Source organism: Culex pipiens, chromosome 1 (genome assembly GCF_016801865.2).
Source record: "Culex pipiens pallens isolate TS chromosome 1, TS_CPP_V2, whole genome shotgun sequence".
NCBI classification, from domain to species: Eukaryota; Metazoa; Arthropoda; class Insecta; order Diptera; family Culicidae; genus Culex; species Culex pipiens.
Window position 1 is genome coordinate 48,487,657 of NC_068937.1, and position 12,985 is coordinate 48,500,641.

General features: G+C 42.5%; 4 protein-coding genes across 4 annotated transcripts; 3 read left to right on the forward strand and 1 right to left on the reverse strand.

Moving 5' to 3' along the window:
• Positions 1-2,798: 2,798 nt before the first annotated feature.
• Positions 2,799-4,004, reverse strand: LOC120416418 (trypsin-2-like). The gene is made up of 3 exons (XM_052710034.1): positions 3,812-4,004; positions 2,965-3,748; positions 2,799-2,908 (listed from the first exon to the last, which is right to left on the reverse strand). Exons 1-3 carry the CDS (start codon positions 3,855-3,857, stop codon positions 2,839-2,841), a joined length of 900 nt encoding a protein of 299 aa, XP_052565994.1. The 5' UTR covers positions 3,858-4,004; the 3' UTR covers positions 2,799-2,838.
• A 296-nt stretch (positions 4,005-4,300) lies between these two features.
• LOC120416430 (trypsin-2-like) lies at positions 4,301-5,403 on the forward strand. The gene is made up of 2 exons (XM_039578183.2): positions 4,301-4,917; positions 4,977-5,403. Exons 1-2 carry the CDS (start codon positions 4,435-4,437, stop codon positions 5,286-5,288), a joined length of 795 nt encoding a protein of 264 aa, XP_039434117.1. The 5' UTR covers positions 4,301-4,434; the 3' UTR covers positions 5,289-5,403.
• A 24-nt stretch (positions 5,404-5,427) lies between these two features.
• On the forward strand, positions 5,428-6,434 carry LOC120416429 (cationic trypsin-3-like). The gene is made up of 2 exons (XM_039578182.2): positions 5,428-5,860; positions 5,918-6,434. Exons 1-2 carry the CDS (start codon positions 5,429-5,431, stop codon positions 6,371-6,373), a joined length of 888 nt encoding a protein of 295 aa, XP_039434116.2. The 5' UTR covers position 5,428; the 3' UTR covers positions 6,374-6,434.
• A 4,260-nt stretch (positions 6,435-10,694) lies between these two features.
• On the forward strand, positions 10,695-12,280 carry LOC120416445 (trypsin beta-like). Its single transcript, XM_039578199.1, has 3 exons — positions 10,695-10,811; positions 10,881-11,371; positions 11,442-12,280. Exons 1-3 carry the CDS (start codon positions 10,766-10,768, stop codon positions 12,048-12,050), a joined length of 1,146 nt encoding a protein of 381 aa, XP_039434133.1. The 5' UTR covers positions 10,695-10,765; the 3' UTR covers positions 12,051-12,280.
• The last annotated feature ends 705 nt before the right edge of the window (positions 12,281-12,985 follow it).

Genomic DNA, 12,985 nt, shown 5'->3' on the forward strand with positions numbered 1-12,985 from the left:
ATAACAATGTATGACTGGGTCCAGTTATCATAAATTAGAATCTGTAATTTCATAAACCGACTGAATGGAATGATAATTAGTTCGTAGAAACAGTCCTGATTAGAGAATATGTTTCTAATCACAACTTGATGAAAGTCGAACCCATCATGATTGATTAAACCATATTGTTTTACACGCTAAGATGTTTAAAATGAATTTACTGATAATCACAAATTCAAAAATAAACCGCTGTAGGGTACAGATTTGCTAGAAAAGTATTGAAGTCTGAAATTTTTTTCTTTTTTTTTTTGAAAAGGTCCAATAAACCAAATTTCCAGTTTTTGCTTTTTGGGTGTTTTTGAAACCGCCTTGAGTCAGGGGTATTAAAAAACACCCAAAAAGCAAAAACTGAAAATTTGGTTTATTGGACCTTTTTTTAAAAAAAAAGCTCCAGAAGTAGAGTGTCTCATTGTTACCCACTTTTCCCATTGTTCCGGCCAAGTGCGACCACAATGAGACAGTTTAATAACTCTGACTCTAGAGGTCGGATCGGTCTCATACTAATACAAAGAAAATGCAACAAAAAGTTCATTATTGAATGCTGATGAAAGAAATCATTGAATGTTATAAACCAAAAGTGCCTCATGAATGACTACTCAACCCTATTCTAAGTCTAACTCCCGAAAACGAGTTCGATTAAACTCGAACAGCAAATATGGCTTATATGCACAAAAATTGTTCTCGAGTTTTGATTCAATCGAACATAATTTCGAGATTTAGTTTCAGTACACTCATAATGAATGGTAAAAAGTCAGATTTGTACAACTCAATGACAGCAATTCAAAACAATCAGTTTTGATCGATAGTTTTTTGCAGTTGCAGCTGATTAAATCTCAAATTAACAAAAAAAATGATTTCCCATCGCATTTCTAATTTTTTAATTAGCCTACCAGTGAATTTCCAGCCCAACATTTCATTAGGGCACAAAACAAAAAAAAACGCGATTCGAGAAAACTTCTGCAATGCTTAATTTATGTAGATTTTTGCAATAAAACTCATAATTTAAAAAAAAATCTCTTTAATAGGCTCCTTTAACTTTCCAACTGGTCCCTCCTCAATGCAATTTCGAAGAGAACTAGAAGGGCACTAAAGCGATGTCACAGTATTTTTCTTTTTAATTATATATATGGGCCCTTTTGTTTAGTTTGAAATAACGAGGAACAATGTTCACTTTAAAACACAATAAGTTACTCAACTATGAAAAACTAATGAAGAAAAAAGGGCACATTTGAACCTTTTTTTGTTTGAAGTGAACATTGTGCCCTTATGTGTTTTTGATTTTTTCAATCGGAAATTGTTTGTTATCAATCTGATTCTTAGAGGGCATGTACAGAGTGCACTAATGAATGGAATAGTGGAATAATCGCGAATGTTTACTTTTTGGTTTTGTGCCTTAATGAAATGTTTGGCTCGATTTGTTTGCAAACTTGTCGAAACAAACGGAATTATTTTTGAAAATTTTCCAACATAGTTTCACTCTCTGAAAAATATAAATATAAAATGTAAAAGCATCAGACTTTCCAGGTATTTTTCGTGTTATCGTTTGTCACAGCTTCAACAGCAGCATCCAATTGCTTGCCTTGGGAATAATACATCACCCCATTAAACAAAACTTAACGATTATTTGGGTCACATCATCATCTTCTATGATGAATCCTGACCATTACCCTTCCCTACTAACAAAATATAAAGTAGAAGTACTTTTCCGGCACACGCGGGGGTGTGGATATCGTATAGAACCCAGCCTTGGTAGCAGCCTGTGCTAACTTACATTCCCGTCCCACCCCCTCGAGATCTACAAACTGACATGGCGGGCGCCGTTGGTGGTCAACGACTGTTACCTATCTGCGGCAGTTCTAGTTTTGATGAGCATTCATGCATGCTGTTGATAAGAGAAACATCATCAGATTGTTGAAGCGTACGATCGGTTAAGCTGAATATCACGGTCCTGTTCAGCGCCGGAGAAGGACAACCATGGGTGGTCTCTCATGCTCATGCTCATGCTGTTATCGTTTGTCACAGCTTCCAATACTGTTTTTTTCATTGTTTGAAAATTTTGAATTTGACAAAAATCGTTGATCCAGTCCATAATTGATTATGGCAGCTGTTTTTTTAGCGAAACTGATCCCATAAACAGCAAAAAAAATCTGGACAGTCCAGACTCGAGTATCCGAAGCCTCAAATATCCGAAGTTTAGATTATCTGAAGGTTTGTATTAAATTTCGAATAATCGAATCATGAACAATTTTTTTTTCATTTTTTCTTATTTTCTTACTTTAAACATCAGAATCGAGTTCTGCGACCCCAGTTTAGACTGGTTGATTGCCATTAAATTTAAAAAATACACTTTTTCAATAATTCATCACCGCTGTTTTGGCCGCCAACTTGGATTTAAAACTTCTAGATCACTTTAGATTAGTTTAAGAGTCATACTTATGCTCAAGAATCAAAAACAAGACAACGAATAAACATTTTTATACAAAGTTGGAAATGCAACTTCATTGGCTCTTTGAACACTTGGAAAAAAAGTTGGAAATGAAATGTTCGAAAAGCTGAGAAAGTTTCCTACAGCTGGCTGCTATTCAGAAAGTTCCTTCTGAAAGGGTGAAAACGTAGAGATGAATCGATTTTTGTCGAATATCTCAGGATTAAACTGTCATTTCTAGAGAGTTGTTTCATCTTGTATCCTCAGTATTCTTTCTTTACAAATTATTCATAACGAAGATGACGCTCAATAAGGATTATAAAAACTCACAAAAAATGGTTTCCTTTATTTTTATTAAACATAACTTTATGAAACTATCTCAAAAGAATAACCATCATGGCTGCCAACAGGAACGCAACGGCGGATTGCTTGAGCGAAGTTGCACTGAAATAAAAATAAACTATTAATTAAACCCCAATCAAATCCCATCCACCCCTTACCCATCAACTCCCGGCATCGGCGTCGGCCCCGGTCCCGGATTGTCCGCCCGCCCAAACTGCTGCTGTATCCACTGCCGGTGGTAGCGCACCTGGGTGAACACCGTCGCCGTACTGTTGGCCGCACATCCGAACCCAAACGAGGCCACCCCGGTGAGCCGACCGTTGCAGTACAGCCCACCTCCGCGGTTCGCAACGCACATGCCCTGGTTGGCCTGGGCAGCCGCCGCGCACATCATCGAGTCCCGGATCATTCCCTGGAACATGGTCTGGCAGGCGGTCCGCGGGTACACCGTCACGCCGAGCTGCTGCAGGTTCATGCTGGGCGTCCCGGGCAGCCAATTCCAGCCGACGACCTCGCAGGCGGCGTTTTCCGGTACGATCCGGTCAATCAGTTCGGCTGGGGCCATGTGCGGGGTAGCCACCACCGGGAAGGTCATGTCGCCGTTGGTGCGCAGGATCGCGATGTCATTCTCGAACGTGAACGGGTTGTAGTGGGGGTGGACAAACACCCGGATGACGCCCATCCAGGGCGTGGTCGCGTCGATCGTGATGACTCCGATCCGAAGCAGGAACTCGCCGGCGGCTCGCAGGTTGTTCTGGCCATCCAGGACGCAGCTGCCGGACGTTAGGATGTGGTTCTGGTTGAGGATCGTTCCACCGCAGAACACATTCTGGCCGATGTTGATTCCGATGTGGGCCGGATGCGCTCCGATCGGGGAGGGAGTTCCTCCTGCCAGGAAGGGGTTGATGTCCGCTGCTTGAATAGCTGAGGGCAGAACCAGGGCTGTTGGAGAAGCTGGAGATTAGTACACGTGGAATTATATCTTGAGGGGAAAACACTCCATACCTGCAATCAGCCACGTGATTCGGAGAATTCGCTCGGTTGTCGCCATCTTCGTGGTCGGTTCGACACTGACGGATACTTTGGACCGTGCACTGGTCAACCGCTCAGCACTGATAACAAACCGTTTTTAGCTCTGGACTTAGAAGTTCTTTATCGTAGCAAAGATATACGACCCATTGACGTGTTTGGCAAGTTGGTACAACTACTGGGTGAGGTTGAGAAATGTTCCTCGTAGGGCAGAAGAAATTTGTTAGTCACATTCCTGTAGAGAAATGTATTGCGCATCCTTTTGTCATGTTTTGACGCCATCAGAAATCTAAAGGTTTTCCAGCTTAAAGGATTCTAGCTCTTGATAAGAATCCTGATAAGCAGCTCTGATTTACCCATGTTTCCCAGGTATTTACTTAATGGTAAATGGTTCTCCAAAACTAGAGCAAACAGTCGGCATGTTCACCTTAATTGAATTTGTCCCAACGATGATGGATGCGTCAATAGTTTCCGACAGGTAGTGTCCAACAAGCCCGTTCATCGACGACTACCGTTTCGCCGATAAGATAGTGATCGATGCGCTACCTTATTGGTGTCTGCGAAGCTATCACCAGTCTCTTCCGACCACCTGATCAATCATGAAGTTCTTCACGGCGGTGCTGCTAGTCCTCCCAATGGCGCTCAATGCCAAGCTCCTGGAACCCATCCTCGTAGGAGGTTCGACCTCACCCTGGGGAACCTTTCCGTCGGCAGCCTTCCTCAGCACATCCGCCCTCCGATATTGTGGAGCGGCCGTAATCCACCCGGAGTTTGTGCTAACGCTTGCCCAGTGCGTCTACGATGTTGAGAAGCTGCGCCGGTTGAACACCACCGAGATTGAGGTTATCGCCGGGGACATTAACATCGTTCCGGCGTCGTACGATCGACAGACGCGCGATGCGCTGGAAGTGATCGTGCATCCGAATTATACCGTGCACAACCACCGGAATGATCTGGCACTGGTACGGGTTGATAGACCGTTCCATTTGCCTGCCAATACGGTAGATGTTGTACGGCGGAGAAGTCGGATCGTACCGAATGGAGCGTACTGCGAGATGCCCGGGTGGGGTTTGCAGCGTGGGGTAAGTACATCTTGTAATCCTGATAGAGTAGATGTGAGGTAAGAAGGGCACCATTTCAGACCCCACTGGGATCGTCAACGCTGGATCAACGATTCCTTAATGTTGAGATTCTGGATCGAGACCTGTGCAACGAGATCAACATCCACGCTGGTAATGTCCGCGAAAGCATGATCTGTGGTGGAAACCTTTACCAGAATGCTAACGCACCCTGTAGTGGAAACCTGGGATCGCCGCTTTACTGTGACGAGGAGCTGACCGGACTGCTTTCCTTTGGGGTCAACTGTGGCATTGCGAATGATCCTCCGGTGTTTACACAGGTGCGCTTCTTCAATCGCTGGATCGATCAGCAGATCGTCAATCGTGTTTCGTGAAAATTTAACGAATGATTCAATAAACACCCATTTTATCAAAACTGATGTATGACGAATTGTTGCCCTCGAATTCCTATCTTTATCCAGGCGGATTACCGATTTCGGTCGCTATCGCTGATGGCGTATTGCAGGCTGAGTCCATGACTTGGTTAGTGTGGTTGAACGTTCGATACGACAAGATGGCTAAACTCGTGACGAAAAGTCTGCTCCTGCTATTCTTTCTGCTAGCATCCGCATCCTCCTTCGTCATCCCGGATGAGGAACCGGAACAGTTTATGATCGGTGGCACGCCAACGGTCCAAGGAGCTTTCCCTGCCGTTGCCTTCATCCGAACCATTGGCCGGCCGATCTGCGGTGCGGCTGTCATTGACGAGCGTCACGTAGTGACGCTGGCTCAGTGCGTCCTCAACGGAACCTTCCACCTGTACAACCCGCGGCTGGTTCGGGTTCACACCGGGGACATCATGCTGAACCCAGTGTCTCCAACGCGGGAAACCCGACTTGCGTCGGTGATCTACGTCCATCCGAACTTCAAGGCACACACGTACGAGAATGACATCGCCGTGATTCGAGTAAGTTCAAGACTTTTTCAAGTCCTTCCCCGCTCTAATCCAAACTTCCCTTCTCAGCTCCAGGAACCGCTCCCCCTGCCAAGCAACGAAATCGAGCCCGCCTTCCGCCGCACCAGGATCGTCGGAAATGGCTTCACCTGTCACATGGTTGGCTGGGGTCAAACGGCGGCCGCTGGCCAGGTAGTTGACGTCCAGCAGCGATCCATCCCAACTGTCATCAACGACCGCGACCAGTGCAACTTTGTGCGCCACCTGTCCCCCGTTACGGAAAGTATGATCTGCGCCGGGAACCTAGTGGCGGCCGCCACCGGGCCCGCACCCTGCACCGGAAACATCGGCTCGGGACTGTACTGCGACGGGGATTTGACCGGGCTGCTGTCGTTTGGGCTCAACTGTGGCACGGCGAACAACCCGCCGACGTTTACGCAGATTCGGTTCTTCAACGGGTGGATCGAGCAGCAGCTGGTGAGGACCGATGTGCCGCCGGCCGGGTGGTCACCGTTGGATGTTTAAGGTTATAGTTAACACGATTTAAGACTATATGAATAAAATAAACAAAGTGTATTGATTTTCATTGGTTTTGTCTTATTACTTGAAAATCAGTTGTCCTTGATCAGACTTAAGTCCCGATTCACAGCAATCGACGGTGTATATTTTAGATTTCTTTTGGTTTTAGCATTTTAAAAATACTTACTTGAAAGAAAAGCAAACCACAAAAAAAATTTGATGGCTGATAAAATATCATACAATTCTTTTTTCAGGACTTTTATAATTGGAAAAATAGTTTCTGAGAACTAATATTTCCAAAACTATGAAAGAAATTTCGATCGTTGAAATATTTTTTTTCAAGTGTCACTTAATTGGATCCTAAAATTTAAATTTTGTGATGTCGTTGTTCACAAAGAAGAAGCTATATTACTTGACAGCTTGTTCCAAGGGGACCATAGTTCGTCGCTGTCGTGCTAACTTTTCGTACGAGCATTTTGGGCCAAATTGAGTAAAGAAAGCCATTTCGTTCAGCTCACAATGCCTCACCTTTTGACCTTCACAGATCCCCAAAATTTGATTTCAATCCAGAGATATTCAATAATAACCGAAAAACTCCGTGCATTGTTGTCACTTTTCATATGAAAGAAGTTGTGCTATCGACTGGTGGATCAATTCTCAAATTTAGTTTTCAGCTTATCGAAACTTTGTTTTTTATGCCCGACGTTTCGATATATATAATATCATTTTCAAGGGTTCTGCAAACAAGACATAATACATGATTAAATTAAAACATACATGAATTACACAAAGCGAAACAAATATATTTATCGAAACGTCGGGCATAAAAAAAAATCGTTCTACTTGCTACTGGGACTGATAAGCCGAAAACTAAATTTGGGAAGTTTCAATCTTGTCGTGCTATCTTGACTCAGCCTGAAAATTGATGTGAGTGCGATAATTGGCCAAAGGGATTTCAGGTCAGAATAAGTTTGACACAGGAACGAGCTCGATTACCGTAAACATTTTCAGTTATAATTTAGAACTCCAGCTACCAAATTCAACCAAACTTCAGGACGATGCACATTGTTATTGTTTACATTGCGTGCTCTCGTTTTTGTTTATTCCCGATCTACCGGGGCCGTGAGGTTATGTGTTTCGCCTTGTAAGCGGAAGGTGATGAGCCAGATCTCTTCAAAGAGTAAATCTACTCACTGGGAACACTGACCGGTAGGGGATGGGTCGGAGTCGGAGCCGGAGTCGGTGGAGTCGGGTCTTTTTGGGGACCTGGAGTCGGAGTCGAAGTCGGAGTCGTCAAAACTCGAACAGCTGGAGTCGGAGTCGGAGCCGGAGTCGGCTAAATTTTAAGAGCAGGAGTCGGAGTCGGAGTCGGAGCCGAAGATTTCTGATAACCCGGAGTCGGAGTCGGAGCCGGAACTATCTTAAATTTATCAAAAAATATGTTTTTTAATTGTTCAGTATTTCCTTTAGAACAGCTTAATTTACCAAACATCTTTTATTTTTAATTGATTTATCAATTCTTGAATGCTTCCTTTTGTCTATATTTATGTGCCTTTTCAATTCAAATTTGACCAAATTTCATCCAGTTATTTCTGAAAAAAGTACACACACAGTCATCTTTTACCCCGATAGCATATGTCTTGGAAGTTTTAAGTTAAATAATTTTTGAGGAAAAAATTACGAGGTACATAAAAAGATTATAAATAGTAATCATTGTTTTTGCAAATCGAAAAAAGTCACTGACAGTTTAACTTTTGTAACAAATAATCAACGATAATAACAACCTCTTACTTGGAACTCAACATGCGCATTTTGTTTATAACTGAGTACAAGAAAATCAAAGTGTTGCATTTAAAATAATTGAAACTGACAAAAAATATCAAAACAAGTTGCAACAAATTTTGAAATAATCATTGATTGTCGATGTTGTTGTTGATTTTAGGTAAACTATTTTGATATCGTTGCAAATTATCGTTGAACAAATCTCAAGAATTCAGTACAAAAATGAACTAATAAAAAAAGTGTAGAACAAAACATAGGATTTTAATTTATTTTTCGAATATTATTAAAAAAACAAAATCAAAATAATATCAACTGGTAAGAATTTTCTCATACTGTTTGTCCCACGCCAATATGACGGAAGGTAATAATTATTGCATATCAATGTACAATGTACCTTAACTAAATGAAATATTTGTAATTTAGAAAATATTTTAAATGTGGATATTTGTTTTGCCTTCCTCACTGAGGTAAGGCTATAATCCTGCTCTAAAAATGAACTTCGTATAAAAACGTCGTAGACCCACCTTCATGTAAACATATCGACTCAGAAACGAAAACTGAACAAATGTCTGTGTGTATGTGTGTGTGTATGTGTGTGTATGTATGTATGTGACCAACAAACTAGCTCATGTTTCTCGGCACTGGCTGAACCGATTTGACCCGAACTTGTTGCATTCGACTTGGTTTAGGGTCCCATAGATCGAGTTTTATACAGAATGAAGTTTCGATAAGTAGTTCAAAAGTTATGTATAAAAATGTGTTTTCACATATATTTGGATCTCACTTAAATGTATGTAAACTTTGTCCGGATCCACCAACCGACCCATTGTTGGTTAGGTTACCAAAATACCGTTCCAACGAGTCTTAAACATTGAAGATTTGGCAACCCTGTCTCGAGATATGGCCTCTTAAGTGATATTGATGTACTTTTTTGAAGCCGGATCTCACTTAAATGTATGTAAACTTTGTCCGGATCCACCATCCGACCTATTGTTGGTTAGGTTATCAAAAGACCTTTCCAACGAGTCCAAAACATTGAAGATCTGGCAACCCTGCCTCGAGATATGGCCTCTTAAGTGATATCGATGTACTTTTTGGAAGCCGGATCTATAAAATAGATGAAACTTGTGTACAGCCATTGTTGTGAGGAAGGCTCCAACCACATAGGTGGATTAAGTTTATCTCCTTCAGCCATGGCGTGATGTCCATGTACGTCTTAAAAAAAAAAACAAAAAAATGTTTCGTTTAAAATTGTCATTTAAGAACAAGGTGCCTGTCACTGTGCTTTTTACAAATGTCAGCCTGAAAGTGAGCAAATTGAATTTTAATGTACAATAGATCATTAAGGCCAGGTTTTTTTAGTTATTCATTCAAAAATAACAATTTAATATTTAAATTTATTAGCTTTGAAAAAAATATTTTCAAATTTGAGGTTAAGCAAATAAATCCAAATTTACTTACAAAACTTTATTTCTCAAAATGCCTCTAAAACTGAAGATATTTTTTGATTTCTGTTTCCATAACGTATAAAACTTGTAACCTAGAAACTTTTTTCCGTTTATTTACTTTACTTTACTTTTACTTAACTTATTTTTCTTGAGAAAAACATGACGCTTAGAGAGTATTTAAATAATCCTATTTATCAATGTTTTAAAAATAATTAACTAATAATAGTTAAATAACTTTTGGAACATTTAAAAATATGTGGAGTCGGAGTCGGAGCCATCCATTTGTTGAAAGCTGGAGTCGGAGTCGGAGTCGGAGTCGGAGTCGGCTAGAGTTTGTAGGCCGGAGTCGGAGTCGGAGTCGGAGCCAACCATTTGTTGAAAGCCGGAGCCGGAGTCGGAGTCGGAGTCGGCTAATCTGAGAAAGCCGGAGTCGGAGTCGGAGTCGGAGTCGTTTGAAATATGACCCGACTCCGCAGCCCTGGTTTTGTTAAACTCAACAAACCTTACAAGAAGCTAAAAGCCGATTTTGGAAGTTCGCTTATGTTCCACAATATGATACATTTTGATACAAATTTTTCAAAAGCAAATCCATCTGTTAATATTGAAAATATACTGAAAAAGTCAGAAAAACTATTAATTTAAGCTTATTTCAATTTAAATGAGAATTATGTGCACACTTGTGATCACTATCAATGCACAAATGTGATATTTGCAATTCGCTTTTTTGTTTTTAACTACATTTATTTACTGGTGTATCCAAATTAGTTGAAATTTGGAGCGTTTGTTTAGCAATAAAAAGAATATGAACCGATTGCTTTAAAACGTTCATAGTTTTGGAAATATTTCCCACCAAACTTCAAAAATTCGATTTCTCGAAAAGTACTAAATGGTCGACATACCAAAAGGCGTTTGCAACTTGTTTGCAACTCAAAAAAATGGTACTTCTTTTCTCCATAACGGCTGGTAACACCTGATATCTAAAATCACAACAAAACCAGCAACTAAATGCCGGCCACACCACTCCTTATCAAGAAGCTTGTGGGCTTTCGAATTTGATAAGAATCGCGCCGTATCGATTTCAAAATCCCTTTGCCGGGGCTGAGGTTTCCAAGATGTCTCTCTCTAGTCCCATCACATCAGTTGCCGTTCGACATCGAGTCCACTCAAAATGGCACTCTTGGTCAGCTCTGCGTTGTTGTGTTTGCTTTCACTTAGTAAGCCTTTGCATTTAATGCAATCCGAGTTTTGAAAGTGTCACGTGACTTGTTTCAAATTCTTTGCAGTTGTTCCCGCTTTGGGACAGAATGCCACCAATGTGACCTACGTAACGCACATCACCCACGTGGTCGTGCACCAGCAACATCAACCGCCGCTGGCGTCCCCACCATGGCTGAACAACTCCACCAACGTAACGCTGCCGATGCCGTTCGATTCCGTGAGTTCCCTGCCACCGTTGGCCACAACTCCACCACCGCCGTCTCCGATGGAAGCCCTGCCGCCGTTGGCCACGACCCCATCACCACCGTCTCCGCTGGAAGCGGGAATTCCGCTGTACAAACATCCGCACTTTGACGCCGAAGGGAAGCCCATTTGGTTCCCGCGGATCGTCGGCGGAACCCCGGCCACGATCGGCGAGTTTCCGTCAAAGGTTTCGCTGCAGTTGGTCACGAATGGGGCCCACTTTTGTGGCGGCACCCTGCTGACCATGCAGCACGTGCTGACCGCGGCGCACTGCGTTACCGATAGGAGGGGCGTGCCGATGAGTGTTTCGATGGTGAGTGAAGCCAAAAATAAACTTGAGGCGGTAGTCACTAATTCAATAAATCCAATCCCTTCCTGAACAGATCCAAGCCATGGCCGACGACCTGAACATCCTGCCAAAAATGGGCGCTCCAACGCGTCAGGTGCGACAAGCCCGCACCATCTCCGTCCACGACAAGTACAGCCCGGCCACGCTGGCCAACGACCTAGCCCTGGTACGAGTAACCTCAGATTTTGTCAAAACTGCCACACTCTACCCAACGAAACGTGCCTCGGCTGCGCCCGCAGCCGGTCAACTGTGCTCGCTTGCAGGCTGGGGCGTTACGGCCGCGGACAGCACCAAGGTCAGTCCGACGCTGCAGCGGGTCAACCTGGAGGTTGTTAGTTTCGAGCACTGCAACGCCGCCTACCAGGGAACGCTGGCGAAGGGAATGATGTGTGCGGCCGCGCCAGGTCGGGACGCCTGCCAGGGAGATTCCGGCGGGGCGTTGATCTGCCAGAATCGGGTGGCGGGAATTGTGAGCTTCGGAGCCGGCTGTGCCCATCCGAACTTCCCCGGCGTCTACATGGACGTCGTTCATCACGAGAAGTGGATTAGCAAGGCGCTGAACGGGGTTCAAGGGTTGAAAGTGCAGCTTGGAGTTTGGATCGTGATGGTGGCGGTTCTGATTAAAACCGCTTTTAGTGGTTAGCTTTTGCTGAACGTGGAAATAGCCTAGATGTAGACAACTTAGAGCATTGAATGAGCTTTGTTATCAGGACAAGAAAAATGTTGCTGATAGTTGTTTTTTGCGCTAAAAATAATTGCATAATTTTGTATCAGTCTCATGTTGCATTGCTCATTGATAAGGTTGGCCATGTTACATGAGTTTGACTGATAAAAACTGCAATCACTCGAATAAAATGTTTACAAACAATTGTATTTTCGATCTTACTTTGGTGTCTCCAGACCTGCGAAGTCGGGGGTAGCCTTTGAAGCAACTTCGACTCCGGATGTCATCCATAAAGTATTGATCATCAATACAAACAACATGTTTAATCTCAACAAACCAATCTACTGTCTACTTCTCATTCAGTAACAAGGCAATACCAAGAAGATAATCTTCGAGTTTATGTAATGTCAGGATTGCGATTCAGTTTTCCCCTTGTTTCTTCTGCTACTTCGTTCAACGATCAATCGCGAAGTTACGGAGTTATTATTGTCTTGCTCGTGCCGAAAAACGTAGTGCCAGTAGAATGTGTTCTCCCCTGTTGAAGAAATGATTTTTTTAATGTATATTCTTATTGTTTAAATTTGTTTATTATTCAAAATTTCAAATAAATTAAAATACTTATCGTACCTACTTGTCCTTGTGATACTGGTAAACTTCGTTTATTAGTCATTTAGTTTCGGAAACTGTTGTAATTATTTCTATTGTTCATTTATGCGAGAGATCGATTTCAAGGACATATCGACGCTGTCGTTCTATTTTGTCGCACGTCGCTTTTTGACGAGAAAAATGCATTTTGATGTTTGAGTAAACAAAAAACAGAGCACGCAATGTAAACAATAAAAAAAACGCGTTTTGTTTGGCTGACCATCCTGTGCATTGTCGCGAAGTTTGGTTGAATTTGATTGCTGGAGACC

Coding starts and splice junctions, on each gene's coding strand:
- LOC120416430 (XM_039578183.2), top strand. CDS start 4,435: ATGAAGTTCTTCACGGCGGTGCTGCTAGTCCTCCCAATGGCGCTCAAT. Junction 4,918..4,976: donor GGTGGGGTTTGCAGCGTGGG/GTAAGTACATCT, acceptor GCACCATTTCAG/ACCCCACTGGGATCGTCAAC.
- LOC120416418 (XM_052710034.1), bottom strand. CDS start 3,857: ATGGCGACAACCGAGCGAATTCTCCGAATCACGTGGCTGATTGCAG. Junction 3,749..3,811: donor AATCACGTGGCTGATTGCAG/GTATGGAGTGTT, acceptor CTTCTCCAACAG/CCCTGGTTCTGCCCTCAGCT. Junction 2,909..2,964: donor CCGATGCCGGGAGTTGATGG/GTAAGGGGTGGA, acceptor TTTTTATTTCAG/TGCAACTTCGCTCAAGCAAT.
- LOC120416445 (XM_039578199.1), top strand. CDS start 10,766: ATGGCACTCTTGGTCAGCTCTGCGTTGTTGTGTTTGCTTTCACTTA. Junction 10,812..10,880: donor GTTGTGTTTGCTTTCACTTA/GTAAGCCTTTGC, acceptor AATTCTTTGCAG/TTGTTCCCGCTTTGGGACAG. Junction 11,372..11,441: donor TGCCGATGAGTGTTTCGATG/GTGAGTGAAGCC, acceptor CTTCCTGAACAG/ATCCAAGCCATGGCCGACGA.
- LOC120416429 (XM_039578182.2), top strand. CDS start 5,429: ATGACTTGGTTAGTGTGGTTGAACGTTCGATACGACAAGATGGCTAAA. Junction 5,861..5,917: donor ATGACATCGCCGTGATTCGA/GTAAGTTCAAGA, acceptor TTCCCTTCTCAG/CTCCAGGAACCGCTCCCCCT.